General features: G+C 44.8%; 1 protein-coding gene across 2 annotated transcripts in view; it reads left to right on the top strand.

The window, feature by feature from the left end:
- Nucleotides 1-638: 638 nt before the first annotated feature.
- Nucleotides 639-27,511, top strand: part of XPNPEP2 (X-prolyl aminopeptidase 2) — a 44,417-nt gene continuing 17,544 nt past the window's right edge. The window contains exons 1-13 of one of the 2 annotated variants that reach the window (XM_058154688.1): nucleotides 639-1,702; nucleotides 4,219-4,292; nucleotides 6,030-6,140; nucleotides 9,311-9,374; nucleotides 11,392-11,496; nucleotides 13,303-13,389; nucleotides 14,923-15,069; nucleotides 16,245-16,346; nucleotides 17,562-17,643; nucleotides 20,768-20,966; nucleotides 23,525-23,614; nucleotides 25,173-25,282; nucleotides 26,784-26,861. In XM_058154688.1, coding sequence (XP_058010671.1) covers nucleotides 1,651-1,702; nucleotides 4,219-4,292; nucleotides 6,030-6,140; nucleotides 9,311-9,374; nucleotides 11,392-11,496; nucleotides 13,303-13,389; nucleotides 14,923-15,069; nucleotides 16,245-16,346; nucleotides 17,562-17,643; nucleotides 20,768-20,966; nucleotides 23,525-23,614; nucleotides 25,173-25,282; nucleotides 26,784-26,861 — 1,301 coding nt within the window. In that variant the 5' untranslated portion in view covers nucleotides 639-1,650. The remainder of the gene's footprint in view (nucleotides 1,703-4,218; nucleotides 4,293-6,029; nucleotides 6,141-9,310; nucleotides 9,375-11,391; nucleotides 11,497-13,302; nucleotides 13,390-14,922; nucleotides 15,070-16,244; nucleotides 16,347-17,561; nucleotides 17,644-20,767; nucleotides 20,967-23,524; nucleotides 23,615-25,172; nucleotides 25,283-26,783; nucleotides 26,862-27,511) is intronic. The other variant, XM_058154687.1, reaches the window with a different exon arrangement.

The raw sequence follows: 27,511 nt of genomic DNA, 5'->3' as shown, positions 1-27,511 counted from the left end.
CAGGTCCTCAAAGGAAGGCAGGTTGGTAGCCATTATTTTTTCTGCAGTTCTAATTATCCTCTGAAGTCTGTGTTTTTCTTGTTGGGTTGCAGAACCGAACCAGACAGTTATAGAGGTGCAAATGACAGACTCAATAATTCCTCTGTAGAACTGGATCAGCAGCTCCTTGGGCAGTTTGAACTTACTGAGTTGTCGCAGAAAGAACATTCTTTGTTGTCCTTTTTTAATGATGTTTTTGATGTTTTTAATTCATCGCGCCTGAAGCCGAATTCGGCTAGTGATTTGAAGAGCCTGCAACTGGTTTGTGGAATCAACCATTGGAGCGTGATTCTTCGACTCGCAAGTATACTTCCCATATTTCCGATGGTCTTAGGCGACCCCTGGCAAATCGTCATTCGACCCCCAACGGGGTCCTGACCCACAGGTTGAGAACCGCTGATCTACAACTAGTTTTTCCTTTGAGCCGAACAGAGACCAAAGTTAGCGCCCTGACACACGTCAGATGTTTCTTTTTAACTAACATGGCTTACATCTTGATGCAATTCAATCCCATATCTCCCTCCCTCCCTCCCTCCCTTGTCTAAAAACACTGAATCCAGAGGTTGTGAACTCACCATTGGATTGCTGGTCTGCCAGCAACCCTGTTTCCTTTTTTGATTGATCTATTATTTACATTTCAATGTTTTGTTTTGTTTTAAAAAAACATCCTAGTTAGTTTCCTTTCTTGTTCTTTTACTTTTCTTTTTAACCCTTCCCCTTTTCGGCCTGATTAATAATAATAATATTATTATTATTTGTTTTTATGAGCCATGCCATGTTTCTGACTGCAGCAAGCTTCGTTTTTTGTAACCTTCAGCTGCATCGGGAGACAGATGTTCCCTTGTTTACGCTTCAAGTCCCTTTGAAGTTAGCACCTCCCATTAAAAACTTCGAAGTTTTTCAACCCAATTCTTTACTGGAATATATTACTAAGAGCAATTGCTCACTCACGGGACTGTTGCCAGCCTGAGACTTCCTCTGACTTGATTGTTGCTGTGCTTGTCAGTTGCGTTATTTCTTTTCCTCCAGCGGCCACGTTAATACATTGTTGAGGTTACCTCCACCCACTTCAGACTCCAAAGACAAGACTTGTAGGGTTTAAACACTACTGGGGCAAGGAAAAGCTGGACTGTCTCTAGTCCTATCTAGGAACTGACCTGTAACGTTTGGATGATTCCTAGATGTTTGGTATTTCCTTGCTGGACTTTCACAGACTTTGTGATTTCCTACCCAAGATCGCCACGCCTGGGCTCAGCCCGGAGACAACTGGAGTGTAAACTAAACAATAGAACTGGTTTAGTGGCTTCTTCTGTTTTGTTTGGAAAAAGCAGTACCGACGACGTTCCAGAAAGGAAAACAAAATCATTTTCCGATGCTGAAATCTGGACTTTGCATCTCTCTCTCTCTGTCTGTCACACGCTTATTTGCTTTATTGGAGAAAACAGAAAGAGAGGCATCGCGAGCCGGATAATCTGGAAGGGTTGTTTGGACTGACCTTGGACTGTTCTTCCATCTTTGTGACGTTGGCACGGTTGGACTCTCACCTGGTTGATGGGATTAATCTGTTCCTGAGATTATTCTCTTGGCAACGTCTCCAGCCCGAGGAAGGACATGGCCTCCGTTTCTTACGTCCTACAAGCCGGGGTTTTGCTCTTCCTTCATGGTACGTATCGTGGTTTGAGACCTGGACACCTTTTCCTGGAACTAAGCAACCAGGAGAAAGGATGTTCTCGTTTGTGTTACTCTCCAGATGAGTTCTCGTGACTTCAGTGGTCTGGTGAGTACAGCAAAACTGAAAGGACTCATCTGAGTCAATCTGACCCACAATGTAGCAACTAACAGTGAGATTTTGTTTCCTGGGCACCTGCTGAAACATTGCATGATGTGACACTTTTTCGGCGCTTTCATTTCCTTTTCTTAGTTCTCCAGGACTTCCTGATCTGGGGACCATGGGAAATGTCTTGTTTAGAAGCACTGCAAATGACAAAGCAGAAAGGCGTGGGGTTTTGGGAAACGTAGTTCCCTTCTCGGTGATATTAGTAAAGATAAAGGTAAAGGTTCCCCTCGCACATATATGCTAGTCGTTCCCGACTCTATTGGGCGGTGAGCATCTCTGTTTTAAAGCCGAAGAGCCAGCGCTGTCCGAAGACATCTCTGTGGTCATGTGGCTGGTATGACTCAACACCAAAGGCACATGAAACGCTGTTACCTTCCCACCATCATAGAATTTATCATAGAATAACAGAGTTGGAGGGGACCTTGGAGCGCACGGAACGCTGTTACCTTCCCACCAAATATAGTTCCTATTTTTCTACATGCATTTTTTACCTGCTTTCGAATTGCTAGGTTGGCAGAAGCTGGGACAAGTAACGGGAGCTCACCCCTGTTACGCGGCAGCACGTGGGATTCGAACCACTGAACTGCCGACCTTTCGATTGACAAGCTCAGCGTCTTAGCCCCTGAGCCACCCTGTCCCAACATCTGCGATATTAATGTATTGTTAATATAAGATGAAACCAAATCCTAGCCAATCAGAACCCTCTGGGCCATGAGAGTGTTAGGACTAATTGATCCCATTTTGAAGTGAAGGGATGCAAATTATCTCTTAATGATATTAAGTCCAGAGACCAAACTAATTAGAACTGGAGGGGATCCAACACTTGCTAATTTTTTGAATACAGTTCTAGCAGGCCCAGGCCCTATCACTAGGTGAGATCTAATGGCTAATTACAGTATTGATACAGTACGGTATCAGCAAACTGTAGACTATTTGATGCCTTAATAAGGTATTTGCCACTGCCAAGAAAGGAAACTCAAGAGAAACACTCGTGGAATGTTTTGCCTTGACTGCTACAATAAGGTGACCACCAATGTTGACCGCTGAATATCTTCTAGGTGGAGCAGCACCCAGTCAGTTTGTTTTGAAAACTTTTCTAATTTTTTGTTACGCTAAAACTTTCCCCGTGTTAAGAGGTGTTCATCTCAGATTGCAATTGACCCAATATCCCAATATTATGATTTATATTGATATTGTTTCCTGATTGCTTATTTGTAACCTATGACTATCATTAAGTGTTGTACCTTATGATTCTTGATGAACGTATCTTTTCTTTTATGTACACTGAGAGCATATGCACCAAAGGCAAATTCCTTGCGTGTCCAATCACACTTGGCCAATAAAAAAATCTATTCTGTTCTATTCTATTCTATTCTATTCTATTCTATTCTATTCTATTCTATTCTATTCTATTCTATTCTAAAAGGGCCTCTGTGGCTCAGACTGGTAAGACAGTCTATTATTAACAGCAGCTGCTTGCAATTACTGCAGGTTCAAGCCCCACCATGCCCAAGGTTGACTCAGCCTTCCATCCTTTATAAGGTAGGTAAAATGAGGACCCAGATTGTTGGGGGCAATAAGTTGACTTTGTATATAATATACAAATGGATGAAGACTATTACTTGACATAGTGTAAGCCGCCCTGAGTCTTCGGAGAAGGGCAGGATATAAATGCAAATTTTAAAAAAAATTCTATTCTATTCTATTCTATTCTATTCTATTCTATTCTATTCTATCCTGCTCAGGAAAAATGATATTCAAATGTTGTGGTCACAAACAAGGTCAAATTAAAAGAGAGCAGCATAGATTTGAACACACAAAAGCATTAAATGTGCAAAATGTACATTTTGTGTGACTTTTAAAAAAAACTCATAGAATTTATCATAGAATAACAGAGTTGGAAGGATCTTGGAGCGCACGGAACGCTTCCCACCAAAGGTGGTCCCTATTTTTTCTACTGGCATTTTTTACCTGCTTTCGAACTTCTAGGTTGGCAGAAGCTGGGACAAGTCACGAGAGCTCAATCCGTTACGCGGCGCTAGGGATTCAAACTGCCGAACTGCCGACCTTTCGATCGACAAGCTCAGCGTCTTAGCCACTGAGCTTTAGCCCTGAGTCTTAGCCCTTTCCAGCAGGAAGTGCTTTCGATCCTTTTATTTACAGAGATGCAGGAGGAAACGGATGGGTGGTTTCCCCATCCAATGTTTTGACAAAAGGGAATAATGAAAAAGACAAGATTGCGCATTACTTGGATGGATGGATGGATGGATGGATGGATGTTCGACCTCCCAGGCTGTTTAAAGAAGGCTTCCATGAATAAAAGTTTTTTCCTTTCACCCTAGGCTGCATCACAGGGCATCCTATGCAAGCACGTTCTGTGTCAGAAGACACAAGAAACTGTACAACTAACCCACCGGTGAGTTCCTGAACCTGGCCCAAAATGTGTGTTCTGATAATATGTTAGAACGGTTTCTCCCCAAAAAATAAGGTTTGGGTAACTTCTGATGCCTGAGCAAAGCCCCCTCCTTCCTGGTCAGAAGAGACAATCCAGATCTACTTTTGCAGCCCCCGCAAGTCCTTCAGGATCACCCCAATGAAATTTTTGGGAGCCAAATCCCACTTTTCCCCCACCTTTTCTCTCCGTTTCTTCCTCTTTGCGGTTTATGTCATCAAAAGATGTGCTGGGCCGGTGAAAGTAAGTTTGTGTGCCTGTTTTCTGTAAATCGGCACAATCCAGGGATGTCCCCAGACAGATGGTTAGAAAAATGGAGATGACAACCAAAACCATCCAGTTGAAGCCCTTTGCTCATCTTTGGTTTATGGCTGTCTAGGAAGGAAGGAAGGAAGGAGGAGGAGGAGGAGGAGGAGGAGGAGGAGGGAGGAAGGAAGGAAGGAGGAGGAGGAGGAGGAGGAAGAGGAGGAGGAGAGAAGAAGGAAGGAAGGAAGGAAGGAAGGAAGGAAGGAAGGAAGGAAGGAAGGAAGGAAGGAAGGAAGGAAGAAGGAAGGAAGGAAGGAAGGAAGGAAGGAAGGAAGGAAGGAAGGAAGAAGAAGAAAAAGGAAGAAGAGAAGGAAGGAAGGAAGGAAGGAAGGAAGAAGAGAAGGAAGGAAGAAGAGAAAGAAGGAAGGAGAGAGAAGAAGGAAGGAAGGAAGGAAGGAAGGAAGGAAGGAAGGAAGGAAGGAGGGAAGGAAGGAAGGGGAGAAAGAAGGAAGGAGGAAGAGTAGGGAGGAGAGGAAGGAAGGAAGAAGAAAAAGGAAGAAGAAGGAAGGAAGGAAGGAAGGAAGAGAAGGAAGGAAGGAAGAAGAGAAGGAAGGAAGGAAGGAAAGAAGGAAGGAAGGAAGGAAGGAAGGAAGGAAGGAAGGAAGAAGAGAAAGAAGGAAAAAGAGAGAAGGAAGGAAGGAAGGAAGGGGAGAAAGAAGGAAGGAAGAAGAGAAGGAAGGAGAGAGGAAGGAAGGAAGAAGAAAAAAAAGGAAGAAGAGAAGGAAGGAAGGAGAGAGAGAAGAAGGAAGGAAGGAAGGAAGGAAGGAAGGAAGGAAGGAAGGAAGGAAGGAAGGAAGGAAGGAAGGAGCCCTGCACTTTTTACAAGGGTGGGGCTTTGATCACATAGTCTGGTCCCCCATTTTCCATTTTTTGACCCCATCCGCCCACCCTGCGGATATCCTGCCCCCTACCTCTAAGAAGAAGAAGAAAAACGGCAAAAATTATGATTATTCTGTTGAAATTCACTACTTCATGACCACATCCTGGGCTATCACCCTTCATGAAAGCTGTGCGTTCTTTTCATAAAAAGCCAAACGCCCTTTTCTCAACTCCTAGCTCAGTTGCTAGACTTGATGGATGCCCTGTTGTATGTATTTATCAACCATCATTTGCCTGCCTACCCAACGGATTTGATGGGCCTTGCAGTTCTTAAGCTGCCCATGGTTATGGTTTTTTGTGGCCACGAAACAAGAACTGGTGGCTCACCCTTTTCTAACTTCCCAGTCTGGGATTTTCTCCTGAACGGTCACCCTCAAGTCCCAAATTGAGCTTTTCAAAATCATCCAGGTGCTGATTGTACACAAAAGTAACTGTACAGATGCTGACCTCTTTATCCTTCTGTCCCTCTCTTCCCTCGCCTAAACCCTCGGCTGCCCTCTTTTACTATGCCGTAAGTACTTGCCGCCCACGGCGATTGGGACGGGCGAGCGGCTGAAGGCCCTACGTGAGCACATGAAAACCCACAAGCTGTCAGCCTATATTGTGCCTAACACAGATGCGCACCTGGTAAGTCAAAGAAGACCAGAACAGGTCCACCTGATCTCCAGGGATGGAGTAGTGAGGCAAGGAGATAGAATTGGTTGGTTTTCTTGTCGTGGTTGAATTTCCACCACAGGATGAATAATAGCACTTAGCAATAGCACTTAGACTTATTGTCGTGTCCCACCCCCCACTCCGACGAACGAGTCAAGGAAGTCCGTAACAAACTTGGCAACGAAGCCTCTGCAGCTTGCCAAGTCCCTTCGAGGTTTATCAGGGCAGGCAGGAGTCCAAGTTGTGACTTCAGCGATAGGGTCCGATATCAGCAAACTAGATAAGACTTTGCTTGACTCAAGGTTGGAATGCCAAAAGCAGGTCCTTTATATAGGCTGTGGGGTGTGGCTCCATGACTCAGCATTTATCCAGGCCTGCCCCACCCGTCCTTCTGCTGGCGTCGCCTCTCAGATCTCCGGAAGTGAGGGTCCACCTACTCTAAATTGTCTTCAACTGGATCTGCTGTCAGCATCTGGGAAAGAAAAGGGTCAGAGGGAGTAGGCCCAGGTAATTTCACCACCTGGCTGGCTTCCTGCTCTGAAGGCTGAGCCAAAGGAACACACGCTGTATGAGTGATATTTATTGGGCTTCTCCTTTCACTCCTTGAATCCTCTCCCAGCATGGGGCAAGGGCCGGGGGCTGGAGTCATGACAGGCCTTTCATCTTCATTATCACACTCGGAGTCTGATAAAAGGCCCGATTGGAGACGGGAGGGGCCCGGCTGAGGAGAGGAGGGAGGACGAGTCACAACACTTATATACCGCTTCACAGTGCTTTACAGCCATCTCTAAGTGGTTTACAGAGTCAGCCTATTTGCCCCCGAACAATCTGGGTCCTTATTTTACCGACCTCGGAAGGATGGAAGGCTGAGTCAACCTTGAGCCGGTTAGGATCAAACTGCTGGCAGTGGGCAGAATTATCCTGCAATATTGCATTCTAACCACTGGGAGGGAAGGAAGGAAGGAAGGAAGGAAGGAAGGAAGGAAGGAAGGAAGGAAGGAAGGAAGGAAGGAAGGGCAATAGCAATAGCACTTATATACTGCTTCACAGTGCTTTACAGCCCTCTCTAAGCAGTTTACAGAGTCAGCCTATGGCCCCTCAACAATCTGGGTCCTCACATTACCCACCTAGGAACAATGGAAGGCTGAATCAACAATTTGTAGGACCAGGGTTCTCTTTCTGCAGTCTTCAGACTGGATCTTCCTTACAGAACCCAGTTTCTCACCATTCTCAAGTGGTAAATACGCAGGAGCAGTAGTGTTGTGACCTAGGCCCAAGTAGTTATTACCAGGCACAATCAGTCCTAAACAAACCTATTTTATTAGAAATCTTAGTCCAAATTAAGTCCAAAACAAAGTCCTTCAGAAAAAGTCCTTCGGCCTTATCACAAACCTTTGTCTTCTTTGGCAAGAAGCCAAGGCTTTTCTTGGCAAGAACCCCACGAAGTTCAGAAACAGGAGACTTGTAGCAACATTGCTTTCCTACAAAAAGCCCAAGAGCCGTTGCTGCTCTTTGAAGCCTTATGGGTGGGGCCAATCATCTCCTGGCCTTACTCCCGAGTCGTCCTTTTTGCTTTTGCTGCTCTTGCCTTCTGGCAGTGCTTTGCATGCATGCACTAGGAACATAGTACACTATGTTCCTCTGCCTCTCTGCTGTCCGCCTCTGGAGGCTCCGGAATCCGCGCATTGCTCCCAGATAGCCCTGGCCTCATCTCTGCCTCCGACGCAGAGCCCTCGTCCGGGCCTTCCCCTGACTCCAGGACTGGCCCATTGTCCTCCCCAGCCTCCTCACTATCTGACTTTGCTGCTAGCTCCGCGGGCTGCCTGGCAGACCACTACAAGTACAGGAAGTCCTGACGTAACCCCAAATTAAGGGTCCTTGAGTGGCTCAGACTGCTAAGACAGTCTGTTATTAACAGCAGCTGCTTGCAATTACTGCAGGTTCAAGTCCCACCAGGCCCAAGGTTGACTCAGCCTTCCATCCTTTATAAGGTAGGTAAAATGAGGACCCAGATTGTTGGGGGCAATTAAGTTGACTTTGTATATAATATACAAATGGATGAAGACTATTGCTAACATAGTGTAAGCTGCCCTGAGTCTTCGGAGAAGGGCGGGATATAAATGCAAATTAAAAAAAAATATTTCAAACACCTATCATAATTCAGTTCCACCCTTCTGGGAGGTCCATGTAGAATGCCATTTCTTAGTGGTTCATGACAATTCACTGTGGCCAGCTCACCATGGACAACTCACCATGGGACAACTTGCCATGGGACACCTCACTGCAGGACAAAGAATTACATTGATATTGAAGAAATGGTGAAATAGAATCATGACAGAAAAGTCTATGGAGACTCTCAGTCATCCCAGTCATGGCTGTCCCAAAGGTGTTTTTCTTTCAAGAGGCAAGTGGACTTTCTGGTTTTTCTTTAAAGACGTTTCAGTTCTCATCCGAGAAGCTTCTTCAGCTCTGAAGAAGCTGAAGAAGCTTCTTGGATGAGAAGCAAAACGTCTTCAAAGAAAAACCAGAAAGTCCACTTGCCTCTTGAAAAAGCTCCTTTGGGACACTGAAGAAAGGATGTAAAAGGGGGGGGGAAATGAAATCTGAATAACAAAAATTAAAACAATTTTTATGTATTTTAAATAATTAAATTGAATTGATCAATTGTCCTGCAGTGAATTGTACTGCAGCGAGTTGGCTGTGGTGAGGTGGCCGCGGCAAGTTGGCTATGCAGAGTTGGCCATGGTGAGATGGCCACAGTGAGTTGGCCATGGAGAGTTGGCCATGGAGAGTTGACCATGGAGAGGCGGCCATGGTGAGGTGGCCACAGCGAGTTGGCTGTGGTGAGGTGGCCGCGGCAAGCTGGCTATGCAGAGTTGGCCATGGTGAGATGGCCACAGTGAGTTGGCCATGGAGAGTTGGCCATGGAGAGTTGGCCATGGAGAGGCGGCCATGGTGAGGGGGCCACAGCGAGTTGGCTGTGGTGAGGTGCCTGTGGCAAGTTGGCTATGCAGAGTTGGCCATGGTGAGGTGGCCACAGTGAGTTGGCCATGGAGAGTTGGAGTATAGAAAGGCCTAGGATCCTGTTCGCATGGGACATCCATGGGCTGTCTCCTTTTTCTGAAAACCTTCCCATCTTCCAGAGTGAATACATCGCAGAACGGGACAAGCGACTCACTTGGATGTCGGGTTTTTCAGGATCGTCGGGTGAGTCCTCTTCCAGAAATGCAGCAACCCTCAAACTCTAAATTTCTTAGTTGAGCCTCAGGTCATCAGGAATGTGCTAGTCGTTCCCGACTCTAGGAGGCGCTGCTCATCTCCGTTTCTAAGCTGAGGAGCCAGCGCTGTCCAAAGATATCTCCATGGTCATATGGTTGGCATGATTCAATGCCAAAGGCGCACGGAACGCTGTTCCCTTCCCACCAAAGGTGGTCCCTATTTTTCTACTTGCATTTTTTACGTGCTTTCAAACTGCTAGGTTGGCAGAAGCTGGGACAAGTCACAGGAGCTCACCCCGTTACACAGCACTAGGGATTCGAACTGCTGAACTGCCGACCTTTTAATCGACAAGCTCAGCGTCTTAGCCACTGAGCCACTGTGTCCCTGAAAATAGTATAGTTGCACCCTAATTCCAGGGAAGGCTGAGTAACATAGATCATATTATTTTTGTTGTGTTGAATACACAAAATCCACTTTGCTGGGCCTACAATGGCTTGTCTCCAGTCCCAGGATAAATGCAACGTCAGATCGCTCCACCCTGTGGGTGAATTTACGACTCTGTTTAAGAAAGAAAAAGAACAAACGTCTTTATGTAAAATAATAAAAACGAATGCCTTTTTTCTTACTGAATCTTGTCTCGGCAGAACTGCAGTGCAACGGCTATATTTAATGTATTCAAGATGGTTAAATGTGTTCGATGCAAATTTCCCACTCTCTGCACTTTCTAAAAATCAACAAAAAGAGAGATAAACCTCCCACGTGTCATTTCCCACGTCTGTCCTCCAATCCCTGAACCTACAAATGTATGTAAACTAAAAATGTCTCCACTGCTTTCTCGAGTCGAGTCTGACATGAGCAGTTTTCAGAAAAGGCACCCTTGAGATTTCAAACTTAGGCGTAGCATTAACTGGCAAAATAGTTTCACCTTCCTTGAGAACTGGATTTCAGGGAGATTCACTAGCACCTCCTCTCAATTTAGGCCTAAAAAATCTTAATTTATAATAGATTCACACAGGGTGAAATGTAAAATTTGTTACTACTGGTTCTGTGGGCATGGCTCGGTGGGAAGTGGGGGGGTAATGTAACTTGGTGGGCATGGCTAACTTTTCTTTTTAACTTTTAAAAGCATTTTTTCTACAATCTCTTCTGCCGAAGAGGTTGTAAAAAAATGCTTTTAAAAGCCTGTGATGATCAGGCGACTCAGCTGGGATCGCCAGAGGAAAAAAAGCATTTAAAGGGTTCTCATGATCCCAGCTGAGTTGCCTGATCGCCAGAACCTTTTAAAAGCATTTTTTGTACAACCTCTTTGGCCGAAGAACTTGTAGAAAAAATGCTTTTAAAAGGTTCTGGCAATCCCAGAGGCTTTTTTTTTTACTTTTAAAAACATTCTTGGCCGAAGAAAAAGTGCTTTTAAAAGTTTTAAAAAAACCCAAAAACCTCTGATGATCGCGTGGCTCAGCTGGGGCGGGGGAGGGCAGGGATTTTTGCTACTGGTTCTCTGAACCACCCGCCACCATCACTAGCGGATTGGGCGTTCCAGTCCAAACCGGGAACATTTAAGGGCCGGGATAGCTCAGGCTGTTAGAAGTCTGTTATTAGAACACAGCAGCCTGCAATTACTACAGGTTCAAGCCCGGCCCAAGGTTGACTCAGCCTTCCATCCTTTATAAGGTAGGTAAAATGAGGACCCAGATTGTTGGGGGGGCAATAAGTTGACTTTGTAAATATACAAATAGAATGAGACTATTGCCTTACACACTGTAAGCCGCCCTGAGTCTTCGGAGAAGGGCGGGATATAAATGTAAAATAAAATTTAAAAAAATAAAAAAAATTCAGCCCTAGATTCACATGCTACGAAGCTCATGCAGCATGTGTGTGTGTCCCTTTGTCACCAACCAGAAAACAACATCCGGGGAAACAGCAGTGAAAACTAAATTTAAGAAGATGTTGTTTTTCAAATAGATTTTGTCTTCAGCGCCTCTGATTTTTAGAATTTCATCCTTAGGGACTGGTGTGATCACCCTGCAGAAAGCCGCTCTCTTCACGGACAGCCGCTATTGGATTCAGGCTGAGCGTCAGATGGACTGCAATTGGGAGCTGCAGAAATCAGGTTTGTCCGTGTCTTAATTTTTTCTTATTTCTTTCTTTCTTTATTATTTACATTTTTATACTGCCCTTCTCCGAAGACTCAGGGCGGTGTACAGCAGATAAAACAACAACAATCCAGAAAATTTTTAAAATACAGTACCAAATTTAAAAATCTAATTTAAACACCGTATATTAAAAATAGTTAAATAAAAAAATTACAGAGAGATAAAAAACCCTGTTAAGAGCCCACTAAAAACCCACAATATTAAAATCAATCAGGCCAGCCCCGCTTGGTGAAAAAAGAAGGTCTTGAGCTCGCGCTCGAAGGGCCGAAGATCAGGGAGAAGACGGAGTCCCACCGGCAGCTCGTTCCACAGAGCTCCACGTTCTCTCTTTGCAGCTCCCGTGCTGCCAACTATCTCTTAGCCATGTAAGCAATATCCCAAAGTAGTATTCCTCAGCTTGGCAACTTTAAAATGAATAGACTAGAATAACAGAGTCGGAAGGGACCTTGGAGGTCTTCTAGTCCAACCCCCTGCTCAGGCAGGAAACACCTACACCACTTCAGACAAATGGTTATCCAACATCTTCTTAAAAACTTCCAGTGTTGGAGCATTCACAACTCCTAGCGGCAAGTTGTTCCACTGGTTAATTGTTCTAACTGTCAGGAAATTTCTCCTTAGTTCTAAGTTGCTTCTCTCCTTGATCGGTTTCCACCCGTTGCTTCTTGTCCTGCCTTCAGGTACTTTGGAGAATAGCTTGACTCCCTCTTCTTTGTGGCAGCCCCTGAGATATTGGAACACTGCTATCATGTCTCCCCTAGTCCTCCTTTTCATGAAACTAGACATACCCAGTTCCTGCAACCGTTTTTCATAGGTTTTAGTCTCCAGCCCAGGGTTGGTATTTGCTTACCTTTCCTACCAGTTCGCAAATGTGCACTGTTCCATGGTCCTTCCCACAATTGAGTCATAGGCTTGCTCTTGTGACCACTGAAATGGCACTCGGCTTCTGCCATGTTGGTCCAGGGTTACAACATCTAGTCCTTCTGCTAATCCAGTTGGTTCAGAATGCGGCCGCGCGGGTGATAGAGGGAGCCACTCGTGGCTCCCATATAACATCGATCCTGTGCAGGCTGCACTGGCTACCTGTGGTTTTCCGAGTGCACTTCAAGGTGTTGGTTACCACCTTTGAAGCACTCCATGGCATAGGACCGGGATATCTTCGGGACCGCCTTCTGTTACCACATGCCTCCCACCGGCCAGTACGCTCCCATAGAGAGGGTCTTCTCAGGGTGCCGTCAGCCAAACAGTGTAGGCTGGCGACCCCCAGGGGGAGAGCCTTCTCTGTGGGGGCACCTACCCTCTGGAATGAGCTTCCCCCAGGACTTCGACAACTTCCTGACCTCCGGACCTTTCGCCGCGAGCTGAAGAGATATCTATTCTTTTGAGCAGGACTGGCTTAAATAGGGTTTTTAAATATGGATTTTATTGGGGTTTATTTTTTTATATTTTGTATGGTATTTTAAATTTAGGCTATTTTGAATAAGTTTTTTAAAATGTGTTTTATTGTAATATATTGTATTATTTTATTTGCCTGTTCACCACCCTGAGTCCTTCGGGAGAAGGGCGGTATAAAAATTAAATTATTATTATTATTATTATTATTATTATTATTATTATTATTATTATTATTATTATTATTATTATTATCATCATCATCATCATCATCATCATCATCATTATTATTATTATTATTATTATTATTATTATTATTATTATTATCCAGAGAAAGAAAGAGGCATGGCTCACTGATGTCTTTTTTTTTGCAGGGTGGCTCACCTCTATTGGACAATGGATACTCAATGAAGTTCCTGCTGGGGAAACCGTTGGATTGGATCCCTTCCTCTTTTCTATTGGTATGAACAAGGGTGAAATGCTACCGGTTCAGGCCGGTTCACTCGAACCGGTAGTAAAAAATGCTATTGGTTTTACCAGCGGTAAAAAAAAATTGTAAAAAAGTTGTTTTTTCAGAATTCAGCTGTGCCGTGCGATCATCAGAATTTTTTTTAAACCTTTTTAAAACACTTTTTTAAAAATGCTTTAAAAAAGTTTTTTAAAAAAAGATTTCAACGATCGCACGGCAGAGCTGTGAACGCACCCTTCTTTTTACTTTTTTAAAGCATTTTTTACTACCGATTCGCCCCAACCGGTAATAAAAAAAGCTTTTTAAAAGTTTTTTAAAAGGTTCCCAAGATTCTTTATTTCTTTATTTGCATTTATATCCCGCCCTTCTCCGCAGACTCAGGGCAGCTTACACTATGTTAGCAATAGTCTTCATCCTATTTGTATATTTATATACAAAGTCAACTTATTGCCCCCAACAATCCGGGTCCTTATTTTACCTACCTTATAAAGGATGGAAGGCTGAGTCAACCTTGGGTCTGGTGGGACTAGAACCTGCAGTAATTGCAAGCAGCTGTGTTAATAACAGACTGTTTTAGCAGTCTGAGCCACAGAGGCCCCCCACCACAGAGCCCCCCCAAGATCACGCGCCACAGCTGATTTCCCACCCACCCCCACCCCCCACCCCCGCTGTTCTACTTACTTTCCCAAGCCTCCTTTTGATGTGTATTGCGCATGCAGCGTGCGTTTGGTGCAAACTCCGCATGTGCGGCCAGCGAACCTGTAACAAACCAGTTCAGATTTCACCTCTGGATTTGAAGCATCTTTGGAGCTTCTTGAGCACATCAGGACTTGCTCAAGAAGGAGGTGGCTGGTCAACTCACTGCCCTGCATTAGCAGCTTGCACTGAAATGCTTAAATGCCAGCTGTGTGCTTTCCCCTATCTCCCATTACAACAGTGGTTCTCAACCTTTATAGTGCTGTGACCGCATTAATACAATTCCCCACGATGTGGCGACCCCAACCGATCTCAGCGCACCTCAGCAGCCGCAGAAATGGGAAAAGAGCGGCAAACTGGTTTTTTTTAATTTATCGCGCCTGAAGCCGTATTGGCTAGCGATCTGAACTGCTTGCGATTGCCTTGAGGACGAAGGCATTAAAGCGGAGACTCCTCCCCTGTTAAGTTTATCCCGCCTGAAGCCAGATTAGGCTAGTGATTGGGATTGATTGCAGCTGGCTTGAGAGGGAGACATCAGAGCAAAGATTTCGCTCTTTTTTAATTCATCGCGCCTGAAGCCGAATTCAGCTAGCGATTTGAAGAGCCTGCAGCTGGCTTGTGGAGTCAACCATTGGAGCGCGATTCTTCGACTCGCAAGTATACTTCCCATATTTCCGATGGTCTTAGGCAACCCCTGGCAAATTGTCATTCGACCCCCAACGGGGTCGCGACCCACAGATTGAGAACCGCTGCATTACAATCTGCTGGCTGATGACAGCCCTTCTGCTGCACTGTTTCAAGAGCTCTCCTTCCCATTCTCTTTCCCTAGACTCTTGGTATAACTATCACCAGATCCTGGAAGGTGAAAATAGGACTTTGGATTTCCTTGAAGTTAACCTGGTGGACCTCGTCTGGGGCAGCGAGCGGCTTCCTCCTCCTATCAACACAATCTATCGACTCACAGATGACTTCACTGGTACGTGTGAAGCACAAACCAAGTGCCAAGGGGAGATTGGTGGGGAGTTCGGGGTCATTTTGCCTGGAGACAAAGGATGTTTGTAGATCAATATTTGTCAGGCACTAAGCACAGGGGAGAAATGCTCCTGGTTCTGACCTGATCTCGCGATCTGGTAGCGATCGTAGATGGTGGTTCGGCAATCCAGTAGCGATGGCGGAGCAAAGCTCCGCCCACCCACCCGGGGGTTGTTACTTCCTGGTTAAAACCAGGAAGTTTGCACACGCATGTGACATGCGTGTGTACCAGCGAAGCAAGCACACACGCGCGGCATATGTACTTCCGAACCGGTAAGAAAGGTAAGTAGATTTCACCCCTGACTAAGCATCAGTGACATCAAGGATGTGATGTCTCAGTGGCTAAGACGCTGAGCTTGTTGGTAGAAAGGTCGGCAGTTCAGCAGTTCGAATCCCTAGTGCCATATAACAGGGTGAGCTCCCATTACTTGTCCCAGCTTCTGCCAACCTAGCAGTTCGAAAGCATGTAAAAAATGCAAGTAGAAAAATAGGGACCACCTTTGATGGGAATGTAACAGCGTTCCGTGCGCCTTTGGCATTGAGTTATGCCGGAGTCGTCTTCGGACAGCATTGGCTCTTCGGCTTTGAAATGGAGATGAGCTCCTCCCTTTAGAGTCGGGAACAACTAGCACATATGTTTACCTTTACCTTTAAACATCAGGAACATTCATTAAGGTATGGTACAGAAGATTTATTTAAGCCTATACACAAGAATCTGGTCAACTAAAGTTCAGTAATAAATTGGTGGCAGATAAGGGTCAACAAAATTCAAAAGAGGTTGGATTTGGAGTCGGACTTGGATCATTTGTGGCAACGTAAGGATTCTAAGCTGATGACATATTTAACTCCACCACCCCAGTTCTGCCTGCTCTTCCCTTCCAATATTTCTGGAACAGCTCAATTGGAGAAAGGTGGCCTTAGGGCAAACCTCCTCACCTTAAATTGGCTGCCTATCAGCTCTGCTTTTTAGTAGAAGCAGCACTGCAGGCCATGAGAAAAAGGGTATTGTTTTTCTTGCTCCCTTGGGCCAGACTAGATGCTGTTTTATAAATGAAGGCCAGGAAATTGGCCTTTTAATCAGTCAGACCTCCCATTCTTACGATCTTTTCTTCCCTTTAGGAAGTACCTGGCAAGAGAAGGTTGCCCACGCTCGGTCGCAGATGGAGCAACACAGCAAGAAGCCCACAGCAATCTTGCTTTCTGGCCTTGAAGAGACGGCATGTATGTTGGTTAATATTTAACAGGCATCTATTTATATCTTTCTCTCCTAGATCCCTCCCTCTCTCTCCCTCCCTCCACCCCTCCCTCTTCCCCCCTCCTTCTATCTAACTATCTACCTATCTACCTATCTACCTATCTCTGTGTCTGGCTATCTATCTATCTATATCTATAATTTATCTTTCTAGCTATCTATCGATTGATCTATCTATTTATCTATCTATGTGTCTGTCTGTCTATCTTCTATCTATCTATTTATCTTTCTATCTATCTATCTATCCATCATCTATCTATCTATCTATCTATCTATCTATCTATCTATCTATCTATCTATCTATCTATCCGTCTATCTATCTATCATCTATTTATCTTTCTATCTATCTATCTAACTTTCTATCTCCCTCTCTCTCTCTCTCTGTATCTGTCTATCATTATCTATCTATCTATCTATCTATCTATCTATCTATCTATCTATCTATCTCTGTCTGTCTGTCTGTCTGTCTGTCTATCTATCGTTATCTATCTATCTATCTTTCTATCTATGTATTTAGCTATGTATCTTTCTATCTCTGTGTCTGTCTGTCTATCTAACTATATCTATCAATCAATCTATCAATCTAGCTAGCTAGCTCTATTTCAATATCCATCAACTATCTAGCTATCTCCAACCTTATTTTTATAAATATCTCAAGGCATTGAACATACCTAATACCTCCTCCTTTGTTCTTCCCAATAACAACCCAAATTGGGCCCAAAATCACCAAGCTGCTTTCATACCTAAGCTTGTACTAGAATTCATAAGTCTCCTGGTTTCTAGCCTGTAAACACTAAGCAGTTTACAGAGTCAGCCTATTGCCACCCCCACCCCCCCAACAATCTGGGTTCTCATTTGACCGACCTCGGAAGGATGGAAGGCTGAGTTAACCTTGAGCCGATCAGAATCGAACTGCCAAACTGCTGCCCGTCGGCAGAATTGGCCTGCAATACCGCATTCTAACCACTGGGCCACCACGGCTCTGCCCAGCGTATTAAAGATTCAGTCGTGGGTTTTGTTTCCTCATTACACAAAACCTCAAGTTATCTCTTCTTCCCATCTTTGTCTCAAATTCTTCTCCCTGGCTCCCTGTGGTGGCCTTGGCTGCTTCCTTGTCCCTCTTCTGCGATTGTCTCTTCCTTTAATGGCTTAACGTTACAGACGCCTTTTGGTTCCCCCCATAGGGCTCTTCAATCTTCGAGGAGATGACATTCCTTACACCCCCGTCTTCTACGCTTACACTCTTCTCACCAAGACAGATATCAGGTACTTGATCTCCCTGCCACAATTCAGACAACAGTCTGGTTCCCATCGTAAGTGGGAGCTTCCGCGAAACGTGGCCAGGGTCCAGCCGAGCAGTCAGCTTTCCATTCCTTTCCTTTCCCCTCCCATTCTTTCCCATTTTGATTTTTCCATCTCCGCCCCCCACAGATCAGCGTGCTCAGACATAGTTGGGCTGTCTTTAGAAGAGACAATTACCTTCTTCATCTTCTCTGTGTTGGCTAAAGAGGGTTTGGTTGGGGGGGGGCGGAGTTTGGTTCCATGGGTTCTCTTGAACTTCCTGAGATCCCGTCTTCGGTGCAGATTCATTTGGGTGGCGCATATTGCTGAGTTGCTGAGGTCCCGGTAATCACTTCTGAAGTTCTTCAGAAAAATAGAGGAAATAATAAAGCCCTTGGTGCACATCTGAAAGCTTTGTAAGCAGGGGTGGGCTGGCGGGGGGTTCGCAGGGGTTCGGGAGAACCTCTAGCTAAGATTCTGTGGCCCCGCCCCATCCACCCCGCCCCACCCCTCCCAGGAGTCCCCACATGGCCTGTTTTGGATAAAGGTAAGTGCACGGCATCTGTGGAGGCTTGGGGAGGGAAAAAAACTGGCCTACCGGAAGTTCGGGGGGGCTGGAAATGGACCCATTTACGGCCTTCAGAGGGCCTCCAGAGCCTGGGGAGGCTGTTTTCGCCCTCATGGAGGCTCGAGGAAAGCCTCCAGAGCCCGGGAAGGGCAAAAATGCCTCCTTTCCCACTGCAGGGGAAGGATACTGCAAAATCCCCATTCCCTCCTCACTCCAGGGGAAGGATACTGCAAAATCCCCATTCCCACCCCACTCTGGAGTCAGTCAGAGGTGGTATTTGCTAATTCTCTGAACTACTCAATATTTCCGCTACCGGTTCTCCAGAACCTGTCAGAACCTGCTGGATTTCACCCCTTTATTATACTTTTCTGGTAAGATAACCAACAAAAATATTTCTGGTTAAAAGTTGTTTGCAAAAAGAATACAAAAATGTCAGAAGGACAAAACTCTTGACCGTGGCAGCAACGTGGCAGGTCCACATTTAGAGACAGCAAAAGGGTTGGCCCATGTGCTTCCAGAGCCTTTCGGCTGGGTGCTACAAAGGAATCCAAGTGCCAGCTGGACCTTTGAAACCAGCTGGACCTTTGAACCAGCCTAGAACTCTGAACTGAGGTGGCAGGACAAGGCGTGCGTTCTTAAGGAGGATATGAATTACAGGACTTGTAAAATCATGGTGGGAATGGGACAAGAGCCATGTTTATATGGCGTGAACTTTGTGTGGTTGAAAGCAAGCCTACATCTTAATATTTGAATTCACAGGCACGAGAAGGAAGAAGGAAGACTTTGGGTTGTGAAAAGCCTGCAGTGGGTCTGCCTCATAGGGCTTTGTGTTAAAATAACTTCACTGTTTAGAATAGCGCAGATGGGGAGAGTTTTAAAATAAATGAATGCTCCACCATCGTCCGTGTTATATTTGTATATATTTTCAGCGAACAGCAAAACAAATGCGGGGGAAGAGAGGCCTGCGTCAACCTGATGTCCTCCAGATGTCGTGCACTACACATTCCAAGAGCCTTTGTCCATATGGGAATTGTAGTTCAGCGTTTCTGGAACAGAGCGAGTTGAAGAAAGCTGGCTTAAGCCGTTCTCTTCATCACTTGGAGAATAGTTGTGGAAATGCCTTTTGAACCCAGGAGAAGACCATTTGTCTTCTTCTTAGTCAATGGTCAGTGGGCTGAAAGCTGCAAGCAGTGGGCTGAGATCTTGGCATGGCCAAAATTCAGTGGGTTGATGTTATGTCGATCGTCAACTTTTAACCTTGCCTAATTGGCAAAGGGGTTACTATGGGGCTCAAAGGAGGAAGCATGGCCAGGAAATGCTACTCTCCAGTCCAGAGAACAATAGTGGGATGGAAAGGAAGGCTTGGAGCTCTCCTATAAATGCTGAACCATAACTCCCAGCAGCCTAGCCAGCATGGCCAATGGGGAAGGACCAGTGGTGAGTTTCTACCGGTTCACCCAGGTTTGGGCAAACTGGTAGTGGCTGTAATGGGAGGCTCTGCCCACCTGCCCGGACATCATCACGGATAGTCTGCGCATGCGCAGAAGTGCCACACACTCGCTTCGCTCGTGCGCACACAACGCACTCCCGATTCTAAACCAGTAGCGAAGGTAAGGGGACCCCACTACTGCAAAAGACGCTGGGAGATGTAGCTGCCCAACATTTGGAAAGGCCACATTTTCCTTTTTTTTTTTTTCCAAAACATTTTTATGAAGTTATAAAATATTATAAAATACAAAAGCAAATAAGAGGACAAGGAGGAGAAAGAGAAAAGGGCAAAGAAAAATGAGGAAGGGTAAGGAAAGAAAAAGAAACATTGACTTCCGACTCTCTCTATTATGGTAGAAAAGGGCATTATCAAAAAAAATTCACAGCTTTTGGTTTTACCATAATAGTATGAACCAGTTATTTCTGGCAAAAGTCTATCACTCTAATCCAGGGATCTCCAACCTTGGTCACTTTAAGACTTTAAGACTTTACGACTTGTGAACTCTGGGAGTTGAAGTCCACAAGTCTTAAAGTGGCCAAGGTTGGAGACCTCTGCTGTAATCTACAAAACCCAAAGTCAAGATTTCATTCTTTTTCACATCAAGCATGAAGTTCAGAAGCGGTTTCCATCAGAAGTGGGTTTCACATAACTTTACCACCAGTTCGCCACGCATCGAAAATGTGCGCGCGCACCTTCCATGCATATGCCCGGCCTTCCGCGCATGTGCTTTCCTCACGTGCGTGGCTTGCACGCATGCACGCAGCTTAAAAAACATGGCTAAATAGGATGGAATAGTGCCGGAACAGGTGGGCGGGTGAGCAGCCCCACCCACAGGTTGCCACTATCGGTTCGCCCGAACCAGTCCAAACCAGCTGAATGACTGATTGGTTTCCATGTGGAAACAAAAGTAGTTATGTTCTTTTCTTTGAGCAGAATAGTCAGTTTTGCCATTTCAGCCAATTCCATCAGCTTCTGCAACCGTCCTTCTATTCTAGGAGGATTAAACTCATTTCCAACGGGACGTCTCATTTTTCCTTTGATTTGCCCTCCAGTCTGTTTGTGAACCGGAGCCGGCTGGGCACCGAAGCGCTCCAGATGCTGACAGCAGGGTGTGTGGAATCTCTGTGTGTGAAGGTGGAAGACTACGACCAGATAGGTGCCAGCCTGAGAAAATACGCCCACCAAGATGGGGTGATGATCTGGATTGGGACGGAATACACAACTCTGGGGCTTTACAAGGAGATCCCTCAGGTAAGAGAGAAGAGAAAAGAAAGATAAGCTAATTCGTCTTCTCCCCCAACCTATCCTACTCTCACATTTCTCCCACAGTTATAAGGAGAGTAACTCCTATCCCCATGATGGCGAACCTATGGCATGTGGGCCAGAGGTGGCATGCAGCGCTCTCTCTGTGGGCACATGAGCCATTGCCCCAGTTCTGTTCTGCAGTGCCACCAGCCAGCTGGTCTTCGGGTCTCTACTGTGCATGTGCAGGGGGAGTGCGGGGGGTATGTGCGTATGCGCAGGGCGCATGCAGGGGGAGTGCGAGCATGCGTGGGAGGCAGGGTGCATGCGCGGGAGCCATGCACGCATTGCATTTTGGGGGTTTGGGCGTGCACACATTCGTGCGCACGCTTTGGGCACTCGGTCCAGAAAAAGTTAGCCATCACTGTCCTAACCACTCCCCACCTACGAGCTCTCTCTTCTAATACCTGTTCAACCCAACAACTTAAACCCATTTTTAAAAGACCAGGGTTTAAGCAGAAGCACAACATCATCTCAGAAGTTGTAAACAAGGACACAACAAATTGAGCAAGTAGAAGAGGGTAACTATCAAACACATGTCCATTATTACAACAGGCTATCAGCAATTTAAAAAAAAAAAAGAATTGGACCTGTGCTACAGTTTGCATCCTGCTCCTAAGGACAAAGCAAGATGCCAATATAATTCTTAATTTCTAGGCTGGAGGAAAAAAAAGAATAAATGTTTGATTTCCACTCGAGGAGGCCTTTATTCCACTTCCTTCTTCCTAGCTCTGATCCCTTGGATTGTGAATCTTCCAGAATCATGACAAGCAAAGATATCTGTGTTGATTGCAGAAACTCTTAAAGATGAAATGTGAAGAAACCGAGGGCAGATTAATGCAACTGGTTAATGGAATTTACTGTGATGAGTGATGCAGTTGGTTAATATTTAATCGCTGAATGAGCCTCCTTGTAGATATGCTAAACTTTTCCCCAGTTTTTCTGACTTGAGTTTCTGGGGCGAACTCAGGCCCCGGGGACAAGTTAGCACTTTTTCCTCCTCTTATCCCACATGAAACTCCGCTAGAGGAACATTGCAGATCTTCTGAGATTCATGCAGCAGCAAAAGCTCTTGTAGGAAGGGCCCCATTTCAAAATCAACTTGATCTGAAATGAAATATACCAACAACAATAGCATTTAGACTTATATACCGCTCCATTGTGCTTTTACAGCCCTCTCTAAGCAGTTTACTGAGTCACCCTATTGCCTCCCCCCACAACAATCTGGGTCCTCATTTGACTCACCCCGGAAGGATGGAAGGCTGAGTCAACCTTGAGCCCCGTCAGGATTGAACTCCTGGCAGTAGGCAGAGTCAGCTTGCAATACTGCATTCCAACCACGGAAGGAAAGAAGGAAGGAATGGAGGGAAGGAGGGAGGGAGGGAAGGAAGGAAGGAAGGAAGGAAGGAAGGAAGGAAGGAAGGAAGGGCAATAGCACAAGACTTATATACTGCTTCACAATGCTTTACAACCCCCTCTAAGCCATTTACAAGTGTCAGCATTTTGCCCCCAACAATCTGGGTCCTGATTCAAGTCAACCTTGAGCCGGTCAGAATCGAACTCCTAGTTATGGCAGAGTCAGCCTGCAATACTGCATTCTAACCACTGTGCTGCCATGGTTCTTTATGCTGAGATCCCAGCGAAGGCTTGCTGTCAGTTGTGCATTTACAGGTGCATGGCTCAAGAAATTGCTCTAATTCCCACAGCGCTGTCTTAAGCTTGTGAAATGTACCCATGTGGTATAGGCTGCATTGCTATTATCATCACTGATGCACCATCACTGACCTATACCTTTGTTATTGTATATGTGTACACTGAGAGTTTATGCACTGGAGACAAATTTCTTGTGTGTCTAATCACACTTGGCTAATAAAGAATTCCATTCTATTCTATTCTATTCTATTCCATTCCATTCCACTCCATTCTTGTTCTACTCTACTCTTGTTCTATTCTGTTCCGTTCTGTTCTGTTCTGTTCTGTTCTGTTCTGTTCCGTTCCGTTCCGTTCCGTTCTGTTCCATTCCTCTCCACTCCACTCTACTCTTGTTTTACTCTACTCTACTCTTGTTCTGATCTATTCTATTCTATTCTATTCTATTCTATTCTATTCTATTCTATTCTATTCTATTCTATTCTATTATTCCATTCCATTCCATTCCGCTCTACTCCACTCTACTCTTGTTTTACTCTACTCTACTCTTGTTCTGATCTATTCTGTTCTGTTCTGTTCTGTTCTGTTCTGTTCTGTTCTATTCTATTCTATTCTATTATTCCATTCCATTCCGCTCCGCTCCGCTCCGCTCCACTCTACTCTATTCTTGTTTTACTCTACTCTACTCTTGTTCTGTTCTATTCTGTTCTATTCTATTCTATTCCAGTCTAGTCTAGTCTAGTCTAGTCTAGTCTAGTTTACTCTACTCTACTCTATTCCTATTTCTTATTATATTCTCTTCTACTCTCTTCTTTTCCATTCCACTCCATTCTAAATTCTCACCTTCCTGTTTGCAGGAAAAGCTCTTAGAAGACGATTTCTCCCCTGTCATGCTCTCCAAGGCTGTCAAAAACTCCAAGGAGCAGAAGATGATGGAAGCTGCTCATGTATGTAATCCACAGCAAGGACACTCCCCCCCTTGTGATGCAATGACCTTGAGAGCTGAGGTCCAAAAGGACCTTCAGGAATCAACGAAAAGGAACCCCCTCAGTTGGAAAGATTTTGAGCATTGCACTGTGAAGCTTTGCGAAGCAAACTGGCCTACAAGCTGAAAGGCAGGGCGGGGCAGAGAGGCGGAAGGTTAGAAGAACACAATGTATATAGCTAGTCCACCGGTGGGTTTCAAAAAATTTTACTACCAGTTCTGTGGGCGTGACATGGCTTGGTGGGCTTGGTGGGCATGTATCCTTCCCCTGCCACACCCACCAAGCCACACCCACCAAGCTACGCACACAGAACCAGTAGTAAAAAAATCTGGATTTCACCACTGTGCAGTGGTGCAGAGTGCAGAGAAGAGCAACCAGGCTGATGAGGGGCCTGGAGGCCAAAACATACGATGAGCGGTTGCAGGCACTGGGCATGTCTAGTCTAGTGAAGAGAAGGACCAGGGGAGACAGGATAGCATCTTCCAATATTTGACGGGGTCAAGCTATTTTCCAAAGCACCTGAAGGCCAGACAAGGAATAATGGATGGAAACTAGTGGTGAAATCTGAATTGGTTTACTACCGGTTTGGTGGCTGGGCATGCACTCTGCGCACCAAACACACAGTGTAGGGTCTCCTTCTTGCGCAGGGGGGTTGACCTACAAATTTCCTTCCAACTTTGTTAATCTGTTAAATGGGTGGCCTTAATTGCAGACATATTGGATAGATGTGTTGCCGATTCTTTTTCTACAAGCCGGTTTTTCACCACGTGCAAACAAATATACGCACAAACCAGTGGTGAGTTGCTACTGGTTCGCCCTGGATTGGAGGCTCGTCCCACCTGCCCGGATGCTTCTGCGCATGCACAGAAGCATCTCGAGCGAGTGAGCGCACACCCACGAGCGAACTGGTAGCAACTGGTTTTGAAACTCACTACTGGCGCAAGCCTCTTCTTTCCCCGTTTCTGCTTTTATGAATCACATTGAGAAGGAGAGTTAAAATGTGTCAGAGGCTTTTCGGGTTGACCATCGAAGATAAAAATAGGCTCGGGAAGGCCGTGTGGCTGGAAATTGGTCCTGGAACCACACTTTAGTTGCTGTGTACACACGCCGTGTTTAACTTGGTTATTAAATTAACCACTTTGGAGAAGGGGAGATTCTCCCAATGGTTCGCACTAACCCCAAAAGCCAGATCTGAACATCAGGCTAAACCATAAACAAATTTAAACATTATTCAAACTAACCCAAGCAGACTGTTGTGTAAATATAGCTCTAAGAGTCTTACTAACCCAGGGAAAGTGCTGAGAAAGCAGAACCGAGGAAGAAGTCCCTGTTTAAATCTTATTCTGACTCCAGCAAAAAATAAATAAATAAAAATAAAACAAGTCATGGGTGTTTTCCTATCCAATCCTGATATTGAAACTTCTCTCCCACCCTACTTGCTTCTTCTCCTGCTTCGGTGCAGGGTTGAGTGACAGCGGCCCTTACCTGGGTCTCTCTCTTTGCTTTGCGTTGGCCTCAGATACGAGATGCTGTGGCGCTGATCCGGTATTTGGTTTGGCTGGAAAAGAACGTGCCCAAGAAGTCTGTTGATGAGGCGTCTGGAGCACGTTACCTGGACGCGCTAAGAAGGTCAGTTTGAATGAGGTGATTTTAGGTGCCGCTACTAAGCAGAGGGGAAATAGTACAACTAGAGAGTCAGGTAAAACAGCCAAATGAATGCCTCCATTCCCCAAAATGAATGAATGAATCTATCTTATCATCTATCATCTAGCTATCACCTATCTATCTATCTATCTGTCATCTCTTTCTTTCTGTCTATCCTATCTATCATTATCTATCCTATCATCTATCATCTATCATCCATCAATCTATCTATCTATCTATCTATCTATCTATCTATCTATCTATCTATCTATCTATCTATCTATCTATCTATCATCTTTTTCCTTTCTGTCTATCCTATCTATCATTATCTATCCTATCATCTGTCATCTATCATCCATCCATCTATCTATCTATCTATCTATCTATCTATCTATCTATCTATCTATCTATCTTCTATCATCTCTTTCTTTCTTTCTTTCTGTCTATCGTATCTATCATTATCTATCCTATCATCTATCATCCATCTATCTATCTATCTATCTATCATATCTTTCTATCTTTCTTTCTTTCTTTCTTTCTTTCTTGCCTATCTATCATTATATATCATATCATCTATCTATCTATCTATCTATCTATCTATCTGTCACCTATCAATCATCTATCTATCTATATCTCTCTTTCTTTCTGTCTATCCTATCTATCATTATCTATCCTATCATCTATCATCTATCTATCTATCTATCTATCTATCTATCTATCTATCTATCTATCATCTCTTTCCTTCTTTCTGTCTATCCTATCATTATCTATCCTATCATCTATCATCTATCATCCATCCATCCATCCATCCATCTTTCTATCTATCTATCTATCTATCTATCTATCTATCTATCTATCTATCTATCTATCTATCTATCTATCTATCTATCATCTCTTTCTTTCTTTCTGTCTATCGTATCTATCATTAGCTATCCTATCATCTACCATCTATCTATCTATCTATCTATCTATCTATCTATCTATCTATCTATATCTATCTATCTATTTATCTATCTCTATCTATCTATCTATCTATCTATCTATCTCTATCTATCTATCTATCTATCTATTTATCTATCTCTATCCTATCATCTTTCTATCTATCTTTCTATCTATCTATCTGGTGCTGCTAGGCAAAATTTTGTGGTTTTGTCCGAAATTGATTCCACAAATTGGTTGGCACCTTGATGCTTTGAATTGTCAACCAGAGATCAAATTGTTCTGATATTTCAAAACTAGAGAACTCTCTTGAACTCATCGGATATCGAATTAATGATGCAAATCAGCTAGAATACCTCCTATAATCCTAGTCAGAAATTCAGCTCAATTGATGCATTGCCCCAAAGGATAATATGAATTGTTCAAGGGTTAGCTCAGTGCGCTATGCAAACCTAGCGACTGGGAGCTTATTCAAGAAACTCTGATTGTTTTAACACAAGGTGGGGATCCAGTCACAGAATACCAGATGTTCTTTCTCCTTCCACAGGGCAGAGCTGCACTGCAAAGGGCCGAGCTTTGAGACCATCTCAGCCAGTGGCTTGAATGCAGCCTTGGCTCATTACAGGTACTGGGAAGAAGATGGGGGGGGGGAAAGGTTTTAATGGAGGGTGTAGAAGAGACAAATGTTTCCTTTTCCTACAAGGCAGGGGTCAGCAACCTTAAACATTCAAAGAGCCACAAAAGTCCTAACTGTTCAATTCTGGAGCTGACTTAAAGTCTGGTTCCCCCCACCATAGAGTCTCTTCCTAGCGCGGCTTCCTTTTTCCTCTACCTGTGCTAACCAAAAGCCCTATCAATTATGGAACTGACCGGAAAACCCGCCCCTTGCCATAGTCTCTCCCCCTGGCACGCAGTGCTTCACCACCACCACCCCAATCCCAACCAGAAGCTCCTCCCAAAATTGTGGCACTGACCGGCGACAGGGAGCCACAGCAGAGGGATGAAAGAGCCACAGGTGGCTCCAGAGCAACTGGTTGCCGACCCCTGCCTACAAGGAAAAGCATCTCATTCGTGTTAAGCATAGAAGCTCTTCCTTATTGAGCAACTGGAGTTAAGAGAAATGTTTGAAGGGTTTGACTTCTCAAAGGCTACTCGCCAGTGGTGGGATTCAAACAATTTAACAACCGGTTCTCTCCCCTAATGATTTCTTCCAACAACCAGTTCATCAGACTGCTCGGAAAGTTAACAAACCGGTTCTCCCGAAGTGGTGCGAAC

Source organism: Ahaetulla prasina, chromosome 11 (assembly GCF_028640845.1).
Source record: "Ahaetulla prasina isolate Xishuangbanna chromosome 11, ASM2864084v1, whole genome shotgun sequence".
NCBI lineage: Eukaryota > Metazoa > Chordata > Lepidosauria > Squamata > Colubridae > Ahaetulla > Ahaetulla prasina.
The sequence above is the reverse complement of the archived record's forward strand: the minus strand, read 5'-3'. Positions and strand labels throughout refer to the sequence as shown.